This window comes from Rhinatrema bivittatum, chromosome 2, assembly GCF_901001135.1.
Source record: "Rhinatrema bivittatum chromosome 2, aRhiBiv1.1, whole genome shotgun sequence".
Lineage (NCBI taxonomy): Eukaryota > Metazoa > Chordata > Amphibia > Gymnophiona > Rhinatrematidae > Rhinatrema > Rhinatrema bivittatum.
Window position 1 is genome coordinate 369,394,051 of NC_042616.1, and position 19,320 is coordinate 369,413,370.

The 19,320-nt window shown below is 48.0% G+C and overlaps 1 protein-coding gene across 8 annotated transcripts in view; it reads left to right on the forward strand.

Moving 5' to 3' along the window:
- Positions 1-19,320, forward strand: part of LOC115084722 — a 664,924-nt gene that overhangs the window by 274,704 nt on the left and 370,900 nt on the right. For all 8 annotated transcript variants that reach the window (XM_029589949.1, XM_029589957.1, XM_029589951.1 and 5 more), the window contains one exon: positions 17,769-17,811. In XM_029589949.1, coding sequence (XP_029445809.1) covers positions 17,769-17,811 — 43 coding nt within the window. The remainder of the gene's footprint in view (positions 1-17,768; positions 17,812-19,320) is intronic.

The window sequence follows — 19,320 nt, forward strand, 5'->3', positions numbered from 1 at the left end:
ACTTATAACGATATTGAACAGAATCAGTCCCAAAACCTAACCCTGTGGCACTCCAGTTGAAATGGTTTTCTCTTCAGAGTAGGTTCTATTTTATATTACATTCTGTCTCCTATCAATTAACCAGTTTGTAATCCACGCCACTACCTTGGTACTTACTCCCAAGTTTCTTATTTTATTCACAAGCCTCCTGTGTGGGACTGTATCAAAAGCTTTGCTGAAATCCAAGTAGATCACATCGAGCGCTCTTCCTCGATCCAGTTCTCTAGTCACCCAATCAAAAAAAAAAAATCAGTCAGATTTGTCTGGCAGGAACTTCACCTGGTGAATCCATGCTGCCTCTGGTCCAGCAACCCACCAGATTGTAGATAGTTCACTATTCTTTCCTTCAGCAGAGTGTCCATTAATTTTCCCAGCATTGAGGTGAGACTAACTTGTCTGTAGTTTCCGGCCTCCTCTCAGCTACCTTTCTTGTGAAGCAGGACTACTACTGCTCTTCTCCAATCCTGCAGCACCACTCCTGTTGCCAGAGATCTATTGAACCAGGTCCTTCAGCAGACCTGCCCACACATCTCTGAGCTCTCTCAGTAAACTGGGGTGTATCTCATCCAGCCCCTTGGCCTTGTCCATTTTGTTTGCCTTGCTCCTCCTATACTTTTTCTTTTGTAAATGGCGTTTTTTCTGCTCCAAACCCATCTATGGTTGTATTAACCAGCAACTCTCTTTCTCCAGGGTCTTCTTTAGTGAGGACCGAACTGAAGTATTTAATATTTCTGTCATTTCCTAGCGTGTAGCAGATGGACTCAAAACAAATGGGTATAGTGTGCTCGTGCTAGCAGTTGGAGACGGATCTGACGTCAGCACGGGTACATATACCCCCACAGGAAGTGAAGCAATTCAGTAATTTCTGTCTCCAAAGCAGTTTGGAGCTACCAACGCTCGCTGATCGTGTTTCCAAATTCTATCGACTAAATTCATAGAAGAAATCTACTGAAGACGAGCCCCGCACTCCTGTGGTGATACCAGGCGGTCACTCACCCAGTTGAGTTTCCCGAGCTGACTTCCGTGGTCCCTCGGAGGTAGGAGCCTCGGTCCGGTGGCCGGTTCGCGGCAGGGACCCAGCCCCCGAGTGAGAAGGGCTCGGGCGCGGCTTGGCCTCTGAGCGGTTCGGGCGCGGCCTAGAGGCAGCCTTGGTCCCGGCGTGGACTTGGCCCCCGAGCGGTTCGGGCGCAGCCTAGAGGCAGCGGGTGCACTTCCTTGAGCGCGGCGGTGAAGGTATTCCCCTCTCCCCCCGTAGCCGGAGACCGCCCGGGTCGCAGCCGGGAAACGCCGAAGACAAGGTAAGGCGTACATCTTTACTTGGTCTCCGAGGAAGTGTGGACTGACTGGGCCTGCCTACGAGGCCGCCCGCCTGGGAGGTCGCCATTTTTACCTGCCTACATCTGTTTTCTAATTAAGCGCTTTTGCTTGCTAAACGCTCACGCGATAGGCACATGTTGTTAGCGCACGCGATAGGCGCATATGGTTAGCGCACGCGATAGGCGCACGTTCATAAGACACCCGTTTATAGGCGCACATTTATAAGACGCTCGTTTATAGGCGCACGTTTATAAGACGCCCGCTATAGGCGCACATTTATAAGACGCCCGTTCATAGGCGCACTGCTTATAAGACACCCGTTCATAGGCGCACTGCTTATAAGACGCCCGGCTATAGGCGCACTGCTTATAAGACGCCTGCTATAGGCGCACGTTATAAGACGCCCGTTCATAGGGGCACTGTTTATAAGACGCCCGCTGTAGGCGCACGTTGATAAGACGCCCATTCTAGGCGCATGCTGTTGAGCGCCCGTGTGAGGCGCATATCGTAGGACGCCACTGCATTTAAAGCAAATGGAGCATAACAATGCCTCTGCATCCGCAGAGCCGGCACCCCCAGAATCAGGCATGAATGCTCTAAGCCTCTGCTCAGCATGCAACCTTAGAGCTACACAGAGCGAGGAAGCGGACTCCCTATGCACCCAATGTGAGGAAGCCATGGCAGTTCCAGGACAAGACCGGTCCCAGCCTAGCGGTTCCTCGGGGACCACACTGGACTTCGCAGGCCGCGGCGAGCAGCCAGGGAATCCGAGAGACCTGGTACCCCTGCGGCCAGATCTGACTTCGCTTTCCTGGGTGGAATTGTTCAAGGGGATTCACGCCTTTGTCCAGATGCAGTCTGCTCCTCGGATGGGTATTTCCGTCCCGGTTGATCCAGCCCCTGGACCCTCGAGACCTAGGCGCAGCCACTCACCACCCGACAGCCCCAATCATGGGGATTCGGATTATTCACAGGTAAGTGAGGAGCCCCCCCGAAGAGAATGAACTTCCCTTGGAGATAGAATCATATCAGACCATGAGACGCTTCTTTCGGAGAGAAGATCTGCCAGGCCTGGTCTCACAATGCTTATCGGAGCTGGTCATTCTGGGCCAGGACCCCTCAGGGTTTCCTGTACAGAACCCTCTGCTAGAGGGCCTGCGCCAAACGGCTCACCACTTTCCCCTCCTACAAGCAGCACAGCAGCTAATCGAGCTGGAATGGAAGGCACCGGAGGCCTCATTTAAAGGGGGTCGGGCCTTGTCAGGCATGTACCCTCTAGATCCGACAGCCAAGGAATTGCTGGCGTGCCCCAGGGTAGACGCCATAATTAATGCAATCGTGAAACGCACCACCATTCCGGTGGAGGGGGGAGCGGCTCTCAAGGATGCACATGACCGACGCATGGACACCATTTTGAAACAAGCTTTTGAGGTAGCAGCCATGTCCCTTCGAATTGCGACTTGCTGCACCGTGGTGACGCGCTCCTGTTTATCACAGGCAAGAAACAACACCCTAGGAGAAGACATGGAATCGGCTCTCGCATTTCTCACAGACGCGGCCTCCGACCTCGTCCATACTGCAGCCAAGGGAGTGTCCTCCTCAGTGGCAGCCAGGAGACAGCTTTGGCTACGCAATTGGGCGGCCGACTCGTCCTCCAAGACTCGACTCACAAGAATGCCCTTTAAGGGATCACTACTGTTCGGCAGCGACCTTGAGAATTGGGCTACTACATGGGGTGCCTCTCCGTTAGCCCGTCTACCAGAAGACAGGTCAAGGAGGAGCCAGCGTCCTGTTTCCAGACCATCCAGAGGTAGAAACTCGCAGCGCTTCAACCCTTACAGGTCTCGCTATCAAGCACCTCGTTCTCAGGCCAGGAATCAGCCCTTTCGGGCTAAGCACACCAAGAAGAGAACCGGCCCGGGTTCTGGCCCCGGCCGTAACCCACAATGACAATCAGCTGACCCATCCGAGGGTAGCAGCCATAGGGGGCAGGCTAACCCTCTTCTACCGCAGGTGGGTCGCGATCACTTCGGACCAGTGGGTCCTCGCCATCATCCGGGAAGGATATTACCTGGATTTCTTTCGGCTTCCACCGAACAAGTTTGTGGAATCTCCTTGTTCGCCACTCAAGACAGCGGCACTAGAAGTGACCTTACAGAGGCTCCTGGCCCTAAAAGCCATAATCCCAGTACCTGCGGAAGAGGTAATTTCTGGGCATTATTCCATTTATTTCATAGTACCCAAGAAAGAGGGCACCTTCAGGCCCGTCCTGGACCTCAAGTCAGTCAATCGACACCTACGGGTCCCCAGCTTTCGCATGGAAACTCTACGGTCTGTCAAGAACTCAGTACAGCCAGGGGAGTTCCTCACCTCCCTAGATCTGTCAGAAGCCTACCTGCATATCCCAATCCATCGGGATCACCAGCGCTATTTACGCTTCAAAGTCCTAAATCAGCACTTCCAGTTCTGGGCTTTACCCTTCGGGTTAGCCACCGCGCCGCGGATCTTTACCAAGGTAATAGTAGTAGTGGCAGCGGCACTCAGGAAGGAAGGAATCCTCGTCCATCCCTACCTGGACGATTGGCTGATCAGGGCAATGTCGCCGGAGGAGAGTCACCGGGCAACCAACAAGAGTTATAGCTCTTCTGGAAAGCCTAGGATGGGTAGTCAACATAAAGAACAGTTCCCTACAGCCATCCCAGTTGCTGGAATACCTAGGGGTTCAATTCGACACCCAAGAAGACAAGGTCAGCCTGACCTCCAAGAGACTGTCAAAACTCCGGAATCATCTGCAGGTCCTGCTGAGCGCCAGCCGGCCCACAGCTCGGGATTATCTACAAGTCCTCGGCCTAATGGCATCCACTCTGGAGGTGGTGCCATGGGCGCGGGCTCATATGAGACGATTGCAACGCGCCCTTCTATCTCGATGGAGTCCACGATCACAGGACTACACCATACACCTGCCTCTACCAGCCAGAGTGCGGAATCAACTACGCTGGTGGTTACGGCCCGGCCACTTGAGCCGGGGGTCAAGAATGTCCTCCCCAACCTGGATTCTGCTCACCACAAATGCCAGCCTGAACGGATGGGGAGCACACTGCGAGGAGCTCACCGCCCAAGGCCGGTGGACCAGAGAAGAGTCAAGGTGGAATATCAACCGACTAGAGGCACGGGCAGTCAGGCTAGCGTGCCTGCGATTTGCCCACAGACTTTGCAACAGAGCGGTCAGAGTGATGTCAGACAACGCCACCAAGGTGGCATACATCAACCGACAGGGTGAAACCAGAAGCCAACAAGTGTCCCTGGAAATAACTCCCCTGATGATTTGGGCAGAAGCAAATCTCCAGGACATCTCCGCCATCCACATTGCCGGGAAGGACAACACGACGGCGGACTTCCTCAGCAGAGAAAGCCTAAACCCGGGGGAGTGGCAACTTTCACCCACAGTTTTTTAGATAATTGTGGATCGATGGGGGACGCCAGCCATGGACCTACTAGCAGACAGGCCCAATGCTCAAGTTCCCAGATATTTCAGCCGCAGGCGAGATCCTCGGGCTCATGGGATCGATGCCCTGGTACAGCCGTGGCCTCGGGATCCTGCTATACGCCTTTCCTCCATGGCCCCTGCTGAAGAAAAAGGGGATACTCGGAGTCGGTGATAGATACACTCCTCCGAGCACGCAAGTTCTCCACATCACTTACATATATCAGGATCTGGAGAGTTTTTGAAGCCTGGTGCGATTCTCACGGCACCAATTCACATGCCGCTAAGATTCCTCTTATCTTGGACTTTCTACAAGATGGACTTCAGAAGGGTCTGTCCCTCAGCTCCATCAAGGTACAGGTAGCAGCGCTGTCTTGCTACGGTCCCAGACGTGACGGCAAATCCATTGCCCAGCACCCAAACGTTTCACGTTTCCTGAAAGGAGTCAAGCACATTCGCCCGCCACTGAAGTGGCCAGTGCCCTTGTGGAACCTCAACCTAGTGTTGGAATTTCTAGCGGGATTAGCCTTCAGGCCCCTTCGAGGCCTGTCGCTCTGGTTATTGACCTTGAAGATTTTTATTTATTTATTTATTTATTTAAGGTTTTTCTATACCGGCATTCATGATAAGATCATATCATGCCGGTTTACATATAACAGGGGGTGCAAAAACTGTTCTTTTAACAAGTGCAACGGAAGCAAAAGTTACAATAAAACAAGGTTGTAGAACTGGGAGAGGAAGGAAATAAGGATAGTAGCGTAAAATTTACAGAGGTAACTTATTTACATTGTGCAGTGATGTCTCTTTATGGATATTAACATTGTGCAGTGAGGTCTCTCAATGGATGTTCCTGCTGGCTGTGTGTTCAGCACGCCGCATCTCAGAGCTACAAGCACTATCCTGTCGTGATCCATTTCTCAGAATAACTCGAGAGGCTATCCATCTTCGTACAGTTCTCTCCTTTTTACCTAAGGTGGTCTCACACTTTCACCTCAACCAAACCATATCCTTGCCTACCACGGAAGGTTTGAAGAAATCGGAAGAAGGTCGAATACTACGTCATCTCGACATCGGCAGACTACTGTCCAGATACCTGGAAATGTCAGAAGCAGTACGAAAGACGGACCACCTGTTCATCCTGCACAGCGGGAAGAAGCAAGGGGAAGCGGCCTCACGGCCGACCATCGCCCGCTGGATTAAAGAAGTTATCAAGGCAGCCTACGTAGAGGCAGGAAAACCACCACCTCTACAGGTCAAGGCTCACTCTACCAGAGCACAATCAGCCTCTTGGGCAGAAGCTAAGCTGCTGTCGCCTGCAGAGATATGTAAAGCGGCGACGTGGTCCTCCCTCCATACCTTCTCCAGATTCTACCGTCTGGACATTCAGGCCAGGGAGGACACCGCATTTGCGAGGGCGATCCTACACGGTCCTCGGGCAGCCTCCCGCCCAGTCCGGGAGTAGCTTTTGTACATCCCATTTGTTTTGAGTCCATCTGCTACACGCTAGGAAATGTTAAGATTACTTACCTGGTAATCTCCTTTTCCTTAGTGTATGCAGATGGACTCAGCATCCCGCCCGGCTGCCGGTATACATGGGGATTCGCTGACTCACGGTAAGCCATGTTTTGCTTATAATAGGGCTTCCACCCTGCCGGGTGTCGACGCCTTCCAGTTGAGAACACTGGCGGTCTCCAGTTACCATCAATTGGTCAGGGTAATCCTGTTGATTAATCGATCGGTCAGTACACATATAGCTATAACAGCTTTGCAAGGAAGATTACTGAATTGCTTCACTTCCTGTGGGGGTATATGTACCCGTGCTGACGTCAGATCCGTCTCCAACTGCTAGCACGAGCACACTATACCCATTTGTTTTGAGTCCATCTGCATACACTAAGGAAAAGGAGATTACCAGGTAAGTAATCTTAACATTTCTTTGCCACTCTGTACACATTGCTCCTTGTCACCTTTCAATTTCACTATACCACTTCTGACCTCCCTTCTTTCATTGATATATCTGAAAAATGTTTTGTCTCCTCACTATATTTCTTTGGCAGTCCTTTCTTCCACTTGACATTTTGCTTTCCTTATTTCTTTCTTTGTCTTCCTCAGTTTTGACATTTTTTGGGGATACTTTATACTTCTTGGACACTATTCTTTTTACTTTTATTTTTTCAGCCACCTCTTTAGAAAACCAGATCTGTTTCTTTTTCCTCTTACTCTTGTTTCTTTTTCTAACATAGGTTTGTTGCCTTTGCAGTAGCTCCTTTCACATTAATCAACCATCATACTACCTATCTTCTTTCCCAGGCCCAACTCCAACCCAGGGGAATATGCTCTGCATACCCTTGACTGTAAATGAGCTCTAGCGTTCTACCTAGACCGTACAGTTGCCCACAGGAAGAGCACTCAGTTATTCGTCTCTTTCCATCCCACCAAATTAGGGCAACCTGTGGGTAAGCAGACTCTCTCTTTCTGGTTGGCGGACTGCATATCTTTTTGCTATCAGCAAGCAGGCATTCCTTTCCAAGACCGTGTTAAAGCACATTCTGTGAGGGCCATGGCGACTTCAGTAGCACACCTACGATCGGTGCCGCTTCCTGACATTTGCAGGGCTGCCACCTGGAGTTCTCTCCACACTTTCGCAGCCCACTATTGCTTGGACAAAGCCGGAAGACAAGATTCCATCTTCGGCCACCTGTCCTGCGTAACCTATTTCCAACGTGACGTACCAACACCCTTCCGCCTGCCCGGTGGGGTTCAGGATGCCCTCTACCAAATTTCACCCCATTTGTTGTGCCTGTTGCACGCCGTTGGGTACATTTGGTGCATGTTCGGACATCCTCAGCTCGGTACTCACCCATATGTGAGGACTACCATCCTGCTTGTCCTGTGAGAAAGCAAATGTTGCTTACAGGTGTTGTCACAGGACAGCAGGATGTTAGTCCTCATGAAACCCGCCCGCCGCCTCGCGGTGTTGGGTTCGTAAGTTTTCTTGTTTTATTTTTTCGGCACTGCCTGTAGCTATCAAATAAGACTGAAGGGGGACCCCTGCTGGCTGCAGGGTTAGTGCCATGCTGGGCATGCCCAGTAGGGCCAGTCAAAGTTCTGGAAACTTTGACAGAAGTTTTCCGTGATTGGGCTCCATCCTGATGATGTCACCCATATGTGAGGACTAACATCCTGCTGTCCTGTGAGAACACCTGTTACAGGTAAGCAACATTTGCTATCTCCAAATTTCTTCCAGTCCCTATTCAGATATCAAACTCTTTAACCAAAGCCTATATTGAAAAGAGGGCATTCTCCACTCACTGGAATTATCTAGGTAGGGATGTTTAGTTAAATTAAATCACCCCCTATAATAAGATACCCTTCTACCTACTCAGAAAGTACTTTTGTTAGAGTGTCAAAGAAGGGTCTTTGAGCCACATTGAGTGCATAGAGATTCACCAAAGTATAAATCTCATTATGCAATCCTATTTTCATCATGATATAGTCCCCCTCTTGATCCCTAATGACTGATCTAACTTCTTACTACCAAGTTTCTAGAAAATAAGAAACCACCCCACTCTATTTTTTTAACATTAGAAAAAAAAAACAAAAATTGCTGTGGAAAAAGATCCCAAGATTAAGATCCTTTCGTTTCTTTTACATAGATGTGTTTCTTGACAAAATAAGAAATCTGCTCTCAGCTGATATGCTTCCCTAAATATTAGTCTCCTCTTATGTGGGGAATTCAGTCCTATAACATTTAGTGATACAATTTTTAATCGAGCCATCCTAATCCCATACTGACATTATATAGCACATGACAATCAACTTTGTGAATCCCATATCCCATCTAATAATACTTTACATAAAACCTCTGGCAGTCCAGTACAAACCCTGTTACATTAGTTCCATACAGTTCCCTAAACCTACAGAGCAAGCTCTTCTTAGTCTTTCCCACCCATTCCTACCTCCCCCCTCCCAAACCATCTCTTCACATAATTATCCACCCATCCAACTGATGGAAACACTCCATCCAGGAGAATAACTCCATCAAGCCCAATGTTCCCATTCAGAGGAATCCAGGCTCCACATCTTTTATGAAAACCTAAATTCCCTTCTGAATACTATAGTCTACATTGATGCATTTCAACATAAAGAAAACAGTCTCATTAAAACATAGATCCTCACATCAGCTTTGGGTGTGGAATCGCCCATTCATAAACTACAAAAATACAGAATCAGTCAGGTTGGTCTCTAGTCACACATAATGTGAGTGTTTCCTTTGAGGAAGAGGAGCCTCCAGATTGCAGTTTTATCCACCACCTGCCATGCGGTACTTGCTGCTACTTAGTTGGGTCTTCTTTCATCTGTGTCAGGGAAAATCCCTTACACAGTTAGATCATTCCCCAATATGGACTACTATGGAACGGACAGGAAATTAATTTGGCAACAGCTTTCCTAGGAAGACCAGGGACCCTGAGTGCTGAGCCCATCTACATGAGAAGCTTGCTTTTGAGGCAAAAGCCCTGCTGCGCTCAAGATCTTGCCTGCCTCTTCCACTATTTTAATATGTGAGGAACTTGCACTAATAGAAAAGCAGAATCCAAACGAGAAGAGCCAGTGCAAGATCACCGTTGTGCAGGATTGTCATTTCTCTAAAGTCTCTCCTCTTCTAAATCATTATGGATAAGAGATCTTGCAGCACTTCTAATTGATGACCTTCCAGGTAATTTGACCTATCTTCCTGACTTGAACATAAAATATGCCATACTGGGTCAGACCAAGGGTCTATCAAGCCCAGTATTCTGTTTCCAGCCGTAGCCAATCCATGCAACTAATTCTGGCAAAAGCAGTGGCTATCCCCAATTGATTAATAGCAGTTTTTGGACGACTTCTCCAGGACCATATCCAAATCTTTTTTTAAATCCAGCTACAGTAATTCTTTAACCAAATTCTCTGGCAATGAATTCCCGAGCTTAATTGTGTGTTGATAAATGATTTTTTCTTAAGTATATCGCTGCAACATATCGCTTGTTGAAACAAGCGATATGTTGCAGAGAGTTTCCATGGGTTTGACCAAGAGATCTGTGTGCTCAGTCTAACTGAATACTGGGTAGTTCTGCTGTTCACTCATTAGAGCTCAGAAAAGTGGTACAGATTCTAGTCACTATTTGAGTACAGTCCCCAAATTTGGTCCCCTCTGGAACCTCACGAAATTGAAGGTTCCCTCATTCTCAAAATCTTCTGGGCGCTAGTTCAATCCTGTTTTAGTTTTCAGTAAATCAGCTGACTCTGCCACCATGTGATAGCAGTGTCCTGCTCATCCAGCCGTGACTCGGCCTATTCAATTCATCTGCCTACAACTGTAAAATCACTCCAAAGCTCAGCAACTGTGTCTAGTATCTTTCTTATCCCGGGCATATCTTGGTGCAACTCCTGGAACCACCACTGAAAATCACGAGTGAGTGTGTCAGAGTTTGTAATAGTGGGTGAATCATTTTTCTTACTGTGGCCTACCTCCTTTAGGTTTTCCTCCATTTCCCTGCCTTCACTAGGGTCCTTCTCCATCAGCAAGGTAATGTTCACAAAGGAAAATTGTTTCAAGTCCATAGATTACTTCCGCAAAGACATCTGTTGATGCTGGGATGTTTATTGTGCAATTCGCTGAGTTATGGAGTAAGCATTCAGGCATATACAGAACTCAATTAAATCAGCTCAGTCCCTAAGCAGCCATTCAGCAGGATGATGCCACTTCCTCCAAGGATGCTCATTTTGATTAACAAAGATCACAGGAAATTTCTGCTTCACTATAGCAACTCGACAATGCTAGTCTCATGTGCTCCCCTTTGGCCTCTCAGCTGTGCCCATGGTATTCACAAAGTGTCTAGCAGTAGTAATGGCTTTTTTAAGGAAAAACAATATCTTTGTGTTGCCTTACTTAGACAACTGGCTTTTTCTCACAGGACAAGCAGGATGGTTGTCCTCACAAATGGGTGACATCGAGGATGGAGCCCACCACGGAAAACTTCTGTCAAAGTTTAACAGAACTTTGACTGGCCCCTACTGGGCATGCCCAGCACGGCACTGACCCTGCAGCCAGCAGGGGTCTCCCTTCAGTCTTCTTTTTTCCGCGCAGCAGTTGCCACGCGGCGAAAGGAGCTCTTCTTACCACGTTCCTGACAGGAATTCGGTTCTTTCTTTCCGAAGAAAATTTGCCCCTCAGGGGTCTCCCTTCGACAAATTTTTTTCAACTTCGCGGAAATCCGGTAAGTTTTTTGCCGATTTTCATCGACTTCCGTTGATTTTGGCCCTCGAGGCCTGTTGGCAATTACCGATCCCGCGGCTAAATTTTGGCCCAAGGCCATGGCGACGGGATTCCGTCGATGTCCGGATTGCACCCGGACTATGTCAATCACAGACCCCCATAGGGTTTGTGTTTTGTGTTTAGGTAGCGAGCATGATGTCCTGACTTGCACCAAATGTGCCTTAATGACACCCAAAGGTCGCAAAGCCAGGATGGAGAAGATGGGGCTCCTCTTCCATGCTCGCACCCCAACGCCATCGATAGCATCGACGTCATCGGAACCGGCACCATCACCGTCAACCCTCCGGTGACCGTCCACCATCGATGACTTCTCGGCCGTCGACTCCTGTCCCCTCCCCGGATGGGCGAGGAGATCGGAAAGACAAACATCGCCATCGACGGCACAAGTCTCGGCCCGTCGAGGATCCAGAACCATCGACCTCCGTACAGGCCGAGCCACCGACTAAGAAGCCTCGGTCAGACCTGGCACCGTCCATGTCTCGTTCGCAGGCACCGAGGAAACCCTCACCCCTTCCGGGTGTGGGAGCCGTGATCCCACCGGTTACGGTGGTCCCTCCGGCTCAGCCTCAGCCTCCCTCTCCCGTCGAGCCGGGTATCGTTACCCCTGGTCTCCGGGCAGAACTGGACCGGCTGGTCCAGGAGGCCATCGAGAAAGCGATGCAGAAGTTCCAACCTCCACCGGCACCGACTCCGGCACCGAGGAGGGAACCGACCACCGAGCCTCTGGTGGAAGCTCTAGCACCGCTACTGCGCCGCATGGAGGCGCTTATGACGGCCCTTCCATCGGTGCTTCCAGTAGCACCGACAACACCACCGTCTCCGACAGGATTCTCATCGGCAGGAGAAACACCGTTCCTGATTCCCCCTTCCGGGGTGGTCCCATCGGTGCCTTCTCGTCTCTCTCCAACGATTTATCCTTCGGCTCCATCGATTCCAAAACCGGCACCGATTCCATCGGCAGCACCGAAGCCCTCGACGCCGTTCCCAGTTCCGCCTGCAGCACCGATGCCATCAAGATTTCGCTCGATGTCCTCGGATCCTCAACCAGGACCTTCAGGGCTTCAAGCCCCACATGATCCCTACGATACCTGGGGTGATGATACATCTTCTGACACAGATTTACCTTCACCACCATCTCCTACAGAGAGTAGAAAACGTTCTCCTCCTGAGGATCTCTCCTTTATTAATTTTGTGAAGGAGATGTCGGAAATTGTACCCTTTCAGCTACAATCTGAAAACGATGACAGGCACCAGATGATGGAACTGCTCCAATTTCTGGATGCTCCTAAAATCATCGCTTCCATCCCTATTCACCAGGTGTTTCTGGATCTTTTAAAGAAAAACTGGGAATCTCCTTCATCTGTTTCACCAGTTAATAATCCTGGTGCTGACTGGACATATCTTGTCCAGTCAGCACCAGGATTTCAGAAGCCTCAACTGGATCATCGCTCTGTTGTGGTTGAGTCCGCGCAAAAGAAGGCCAAGCGTCTAAAGCCACACTCTTCCACTCCACCTACCAAGGACAACAAATTCCTAGATAGTGTGGGACGGAAAGTGTATCATGGAGCTATATTGATTTCACGCATAGCTTCTTATCAACTTTACATGACTCAATATAACAGAGCCATCCTTAAACAGATGCAAGACTACGCTGACACCTTGCCGGAACAATACCAACCACAGCTTCAAGCCCTTCTTCACAAAGGATTTGAGGCAGGGAAGCACGAAATTAGAACGGCCTATGACATCTTCGATGCTTCCACAAAAGTTTCAGCCACAGCCATCTCAGCCAGACGTTGGGCTTGGTTAAAGTCATCCAACCTTCGCCCAGAGGTCCAGGATCGTCTATCTGATTTACCCTGCTTAGGGGACAATTTGTTTGGAGAACAAATTCAGCAAATTGTAGCTGAATTAAAAGATCACCACGAGACGTTGAAACAACTCTCATCCACTCCATCTGAGGTGTCCTCCAAACAACCATCTAAGAAGGACTCTAAAAAGTCGTTCTTTCGGCCACGTCGTTATTATCCTCCATCGGCTAAGCCTCGACCTGCACGGTCCTCCAACAGAGCTCAGCCACGCCAGCCTCGGAAGCAAAGACCTGCTGTAGCCCCACCCCCTGGGCCTGTGGCAGGCCTTTGACTTCCCTGTAGAGAGCACATGCCAAACCCCTCTTCCAGACATCCCTGTGGGAGGTCGACTGTACCACTTTTTACACCACTGGATACAGATCACCTCCGATCAGTGGGTACTAGCAATTATCGCACAGGGTTACCACCTCAACTTCATTACTCTTCCGGCAGACTCCCCGCCTCTTCAAGCATGGAGTCTAACCAGCCATTTGACTCATTTACAACAAGAAGTATCCCTTCTTCTGCAATCAAATGCTATAGAACCCGTCCCTCCCTCTCAACAAGGGAAGGGATTCTACTCCAGGTACTTCCTAATACCAAAGAAATCAGGGGGGCTACGTCCCATTTTGGACCTTCGAGCCCTCAACAAGTACCTTCAAAAAGAAAAGTTCAAGATGGTAACCCTGGGCTCGCTTCTCCCTCTGCTGCAAAGGGGGGATTGGCTGTGCTCTCTCGACCTCAAAGACGCTTATACCCACATTGCGATAACACAATCCCATCGCAAGTATCTGCGTTTTCTGGTGGGCCGAAACCATTATCAATACCGGGTACTACCTTTCGGTCTGGCGTCTGCTCCACGAGTCTTTACCAAATGCCTCGTCGTGGTAGCAGCATTCCTCAGGAAGGAAGGTGTCCACGTCTACCCCTACCTGGACGATTGGCTAATCAGGGCCTCCACCTCACAGATTACTCAATCCTCCCTAAAATTGACAATTCACACACTCCTTTCATTAGGGTTTCTTGTCAATTACGAGAAATCTTGCTTAGTCCCATCTCAAACCTTATCCTTCATTGGGGCAGACGTGGACACCTTACAGGCAAAGGCCTACCTTCCGCATCAAAGGGTCCAAACTCTCATGTCCCTAGCTCGCCAGCTCCAGTCTCAAAACACTGCCACGGCTCGCCAATTCCTCGTTCTCCTAGGACACATGGCATCCTCGGTTCAAGTCACTCCCATGACCCGACTAGCCATGAGAGTTACCCAATGGACTCTGCGACATCAATGGATTCAAGCTCTTCAGCCTCTGTCCTCCATTGTCACAATTACACAAGCGCTACGCCTGTCTTTAACCTGGTGGACGACTCAAGTCAACCTCCTTCAGGGCTTACCTTTTCTTCCACCAGATCCCCAAGTAATCCTAACCACCGATGCTTCCCACATCGGTTGGGGGGCCCATGTGGACGATTTCCAAACTCAAGGACTCTGGTCTCGAGAGGAAGCCGAACACCAGATAAATTTCTTGGAACTGCGAGCAATCCGCTACGCGCTCAGAACTTTCCAAGCTCACCTATCGAATCAGATAATCTTGATCCAAACAGACAACCAGGTGGCCATGTGGTACATAAACAAGCAGGGAGGCACAGGCTCCTTCCTTCTGTGTCAGGAAGCTGCGCAGATTTGGGCGGAAGCCCTCTCCCACTCTATGTACCTCAGGGCCACCTACCTGCCGGGAGTAGACAATGTATTGGCAGACCAACTGAGCCGTGTCTTCCAACCACACGAGTGGTCACTCAATCCCTTGGTAGCGACCTCTCTATTTCACAAGTGGGGTTATCCTTACATAGACCTCTTTGCGTCCCCTCAGACCCACAAAGTGGACAATTACTGCTCTCTCATTCGGAGCCAACACTCTCGGCCCAGGGATGCCTTCTCCCTCAAGTGGGCAACCGGTCTGCTTTATGCATTCCCTCCACTTCCTCTTTTGTCGAGGACTCTCGTGAAGCTACGCCAGGACGGAGGAACCATGATCCTGATAGCACCTTACTGGCCACGCCAAGTATGGTTTCCCATACTCCAGGATCTCTCCATCCGCAGGCACATTCCCTTGGGAAAGGACCTGCATCTCCTCACTCAAAACGACGGATGCCTCCTCCATCCCAACCTCCAAGCCTTGTCCCTGACGGCATGGATGTTGAAAGGTTAGTCCTTCAGCCTTTTAACCTTTCGGATTCAGTTTCTCGTGTCCTGATAGCTTCGCGAAAGCCCTCCACCAGAAGGTCCTATTCATACAAATGGAAAAGGTACACATCATGGTGCACTTCTCAGTCCCTTGATCCCCTTTCCTGTCCAATCTCGAAATTCTTGGACTATTTATGGCATCTATCGGAATCAGGTCTTAAAACCTCTTCTATAAGGATGCATGTCAGTGCGGTAGCCGCCTTCCATAAAGGTATCGAGGGTGTCCCTATTTCAGTACAACCCCTGGTAACACGCTTTCTTAAGGGCTTGCTCCATCTGAAGCCACCCTTACGTCCTCCGGCCCCATCTTGGGACCTTAATCTGGTTCTTGGTCGTCTAATGAAACCACCTTTCGAACCTCTGCACTCCTGTGACTTGAAATATCTCACTTGGAAAGTGTTATTCCTTTTGGCTGTTACTTCAGCTCGCAGGGTTAGTGAATTGCAGGCCCTAGTTACCTATCCGCCTTACACTAAACTCCTGCAGGACCGGGCGGTACTCCGCACTCACCCTAAGTTTTTACCTAAGGTAGTTTCTGAGTTTCACATCAATCAATCCATCATACTACCCACCTTTTTTCCCAGGCCCCACTCCAACTCCGGGGAACAGACTCTGCATACCTTAGACTGTAAACGAGCTCTAGCTTTTTATGTAGACCGTACAGTTGCTCACAGGAAGAGCACTCAATTATTCGTCTCTTTCCATCCTAACAAGTTAGGACAACCTGTGGGTAAGCAGGCTCTCTCCTCCTGGTTGGCGGACTGCATTTCTTTTTGCTATCAACAAGCTGGCATTCCTTTTCAAGACCGTGTTAAAGCACACTCTGTGAGGGCCATGGCGACTTCAGTAGCACACCTTCGATCGGTGCCGCTTCCTGACATCTGCAAGGCTGCAACCTGGAGTTCTCTCCATACATTTGCAGCCCACTATTGTTTGGACAAAGCTGGAAGACAGGACTCCATCTTCGGCCAATCTGTCTTGCGTAACCTTTTTCCAACGTGATGTACCAACACCCTTCCACCTGCCCGGTAGGGTGCGGATGCCCTTTCCCAAATTCCACCCCAGTTGTTGTGCCTGTTGCACGCCGTTGGGTACATTTGCTGCAAGTCAGGACATCCTCAGCTCGGTACTCACCCATTTGTGAGGACAACCATCCTGCTTGTCCTGTGAGAAAGCAAATGTTGCTTACCTGATGTAACAGGTGTTCTCACAGGACAGCAGGATGTTAGTCCTCACGAAACCCGCCCGCCACCCCGCAGTGTTGGGTTCGTTTTATTTTTACTTTTTAGGCACTGCCTGTAGCTTTGAAAATCAGACTGAAGGGAGACCCCTGCTGGCTGCAGGGTCAGTGCCGTGCTGGGCATGCCCAGTAGGGGCCAGTCAAAGTTCTGTTAAACTTTGACAGAAGTTTTCTGTGGTGGGCTCCATCCTCGATGTCACCCATTTGTGAGGACTAACATCCTGCTGTCCTGTGAGAACACCTGTTACATCAGGTAAGCAACATTTGCTATATCCAGCACGACGTTTCAGGAAGCGCATGGAACCACTCTTGCTATAATAAAGATTCTTGAGTCTTTGGGTTCATCATCAATTTCCCGAAAACCAATCTACAACCTATCTAAACATGTATTAGATTTCATTGGAGCTTGCCTGGACACCATACAAGGGGGAAAGCTTTTCTCTCTCAACAGAGATTGTATGAAAAGTACCTGTGGGTTTTGTAGCAATGAAAGAAGTTTGTAAATTGATGTCTTAATATTTAACATTTTATTTTGTTGTTTTTGTAGAATACATGGTTCTCTAAGCATCTTTTTTGCAATAACTCTAGTTACTACATATCCACTTTGCAGCTCCTAACCAAATCAAAACATAAAAACATAAAACTCATAGGTACCTCTCTCTCCCATTCCGTTCTGGTTTCATCAGAATTATTTACTATATAGTGAAAGTGGATTCAAACTTGAGTTTCTAGGTGTCACTATTTTATGTTCTAACTGCAGGTTACACTGCAAGCAGTAACAAACATCAATTTTTTAGAGGCATATTATTTTGATATCTGACTAGTCTAGAAATTACAATACCATAGTAAAATGTTAACAGGACTCCTGCAAATATCTGGTCCTTACTTCAGTTACTTGAGACTTGAAGTTGGACAGTGAAAGAAGTTGTCATTGTTTACCACGGTTGTCTATTCCCTCAAAATTTAAAATTACTTTGAGCATAAGGTAATTATTTTAATACTTCTATCTTTTCACACAAGATGGTTTTTTGTTTTTAATTGTAATATTTAAACAGTTACAGTATATCACAACAGCTTTCAATTAAACTTAAATTTATGAATTTCTCATAAATAAGACTTTGGAGGGTTTTATGTTTGGTTTTTTTTGTATCTTCATCACTTGATGGAGGTTCCCTGTTGTCCTTAATAATAAGTAGTCTCAACCAAATAAGAATTATGTAATAATTGGTTCGTCTAATAATTACTCTGGTTAGTTAATTTGTGTTTTTGGTTTTTAATAGACTGTAATGGACTACCAAGGATGGAAAAGAAAATATGAAGATGGTAAGTGCTGGAAAATAACCAGTTAGTTTTTATGACCAATTGAATTAATGCTTCTCCAATAGCAAGCAAGTGGGTATTGCATTGTTGAATGCTTCCAGAGTTTTCAAGAAAAGCTGCCCAAGAGCGAAGGGTTAGGTCGGCCGTCAGTTGGTGATTCGATTGTTAGAAATGTAGATAGTTGGGTGGCTGGTGGATGTGAGGACCGCCTAGTAACTTACTTGCCTGGTGCGAAGGTAGTGGACCTCATGCGTCACAGATAGGATTTTAGACGGTGCTGAGGAGATCCCCAGAGGCAGGTAGAGCTCTGGAGTCTCAATGCGTGGATGAGACGATGCTGCAGGAAAGAGGGATTCAGTTTTGTAAGGAACTGGACAATCTTTTGGGGAAGAGGGATCCTTTTTTCCAAAAGGATGGGCTCCACCTTAACCAGAGTGGGGCCAGGCTTCTGGCGCTAACTTTTAAAAAGGAGATAGAGCAGCTTTTAAACTAGAACAAGGGGGAAAGCCGACAGTCACTCAATAGTGCATGATTCGAAGGAAGGTATCTTCAGATGATACTAATGAAACAGGAGAGTTAGGACATCCCAACAGGTTCCAATAAAAGCAAAAGTAATCCATGTACCTGTAAATAAAGTATCATATGAACTAAAGGATTCCAAATTTTCTCTATCAACTGAAAAGCAGATTGTTAATACAAACAAAAAGCACACACTTGTAAATGTCTGTATGCCAATGCCAGAAATCTAAGAAGTAAGATGGGAGAGTTAGCATGTAGCAGTGAATGATGAGATAGACATAATTGGCATCTCAGAAATCTGGTGGAAGGAGGATAACCAATGGGACAGTGCTATATCCCAATAGAACAGAGAGTTCAATTTAAAACATTATGCACAGTTCATAAGCTAATAAATGACGAAAATTCTGACTGGCTAAACACCGCATTACGATTACATGTCCCTCAAAGAAATCTCAGATCGGCCAATAAAGCTCTGCTAACCATACCCTCAGTCAAAACAGCAAAATTGACCCAAGTTAGAGAGAGAGCTCTATCTTTGGCAGGACCATTACTATGGAACACATTACCACTGGAATTAAGACTAATGAAGGAATTAAAACTCTTCAAAAAAGGCTTAAAAACATGGCTCTTCAAAAAAACATTTCACAATGAGGTAGCGGAATAACAACACATACACAAAGCAGAAAGTCACCAAGAAAAAGCAGAACTGCTTATTTTTTATTATCTCCTCACAATTAAGTATTAAATGAGAGACAGTTAATCGTAAATGGTAACCACACCCATTCCCCAATTAGAGTATATTATTGAACTATGTAACCGTATAATAATGCACCCCATGGATAATTTAGAAACCACATATTTGTGCCTAACTGTAAACCGTTGTGATGGTGCACTACTAAATGACAGTATAGAAAAGCTTTAAATATCAGGGTAAAAATTATATTGCAATAATCGGGAGGATAGCTGGGGGGGGGGGGGGGGGTGTTTTATATC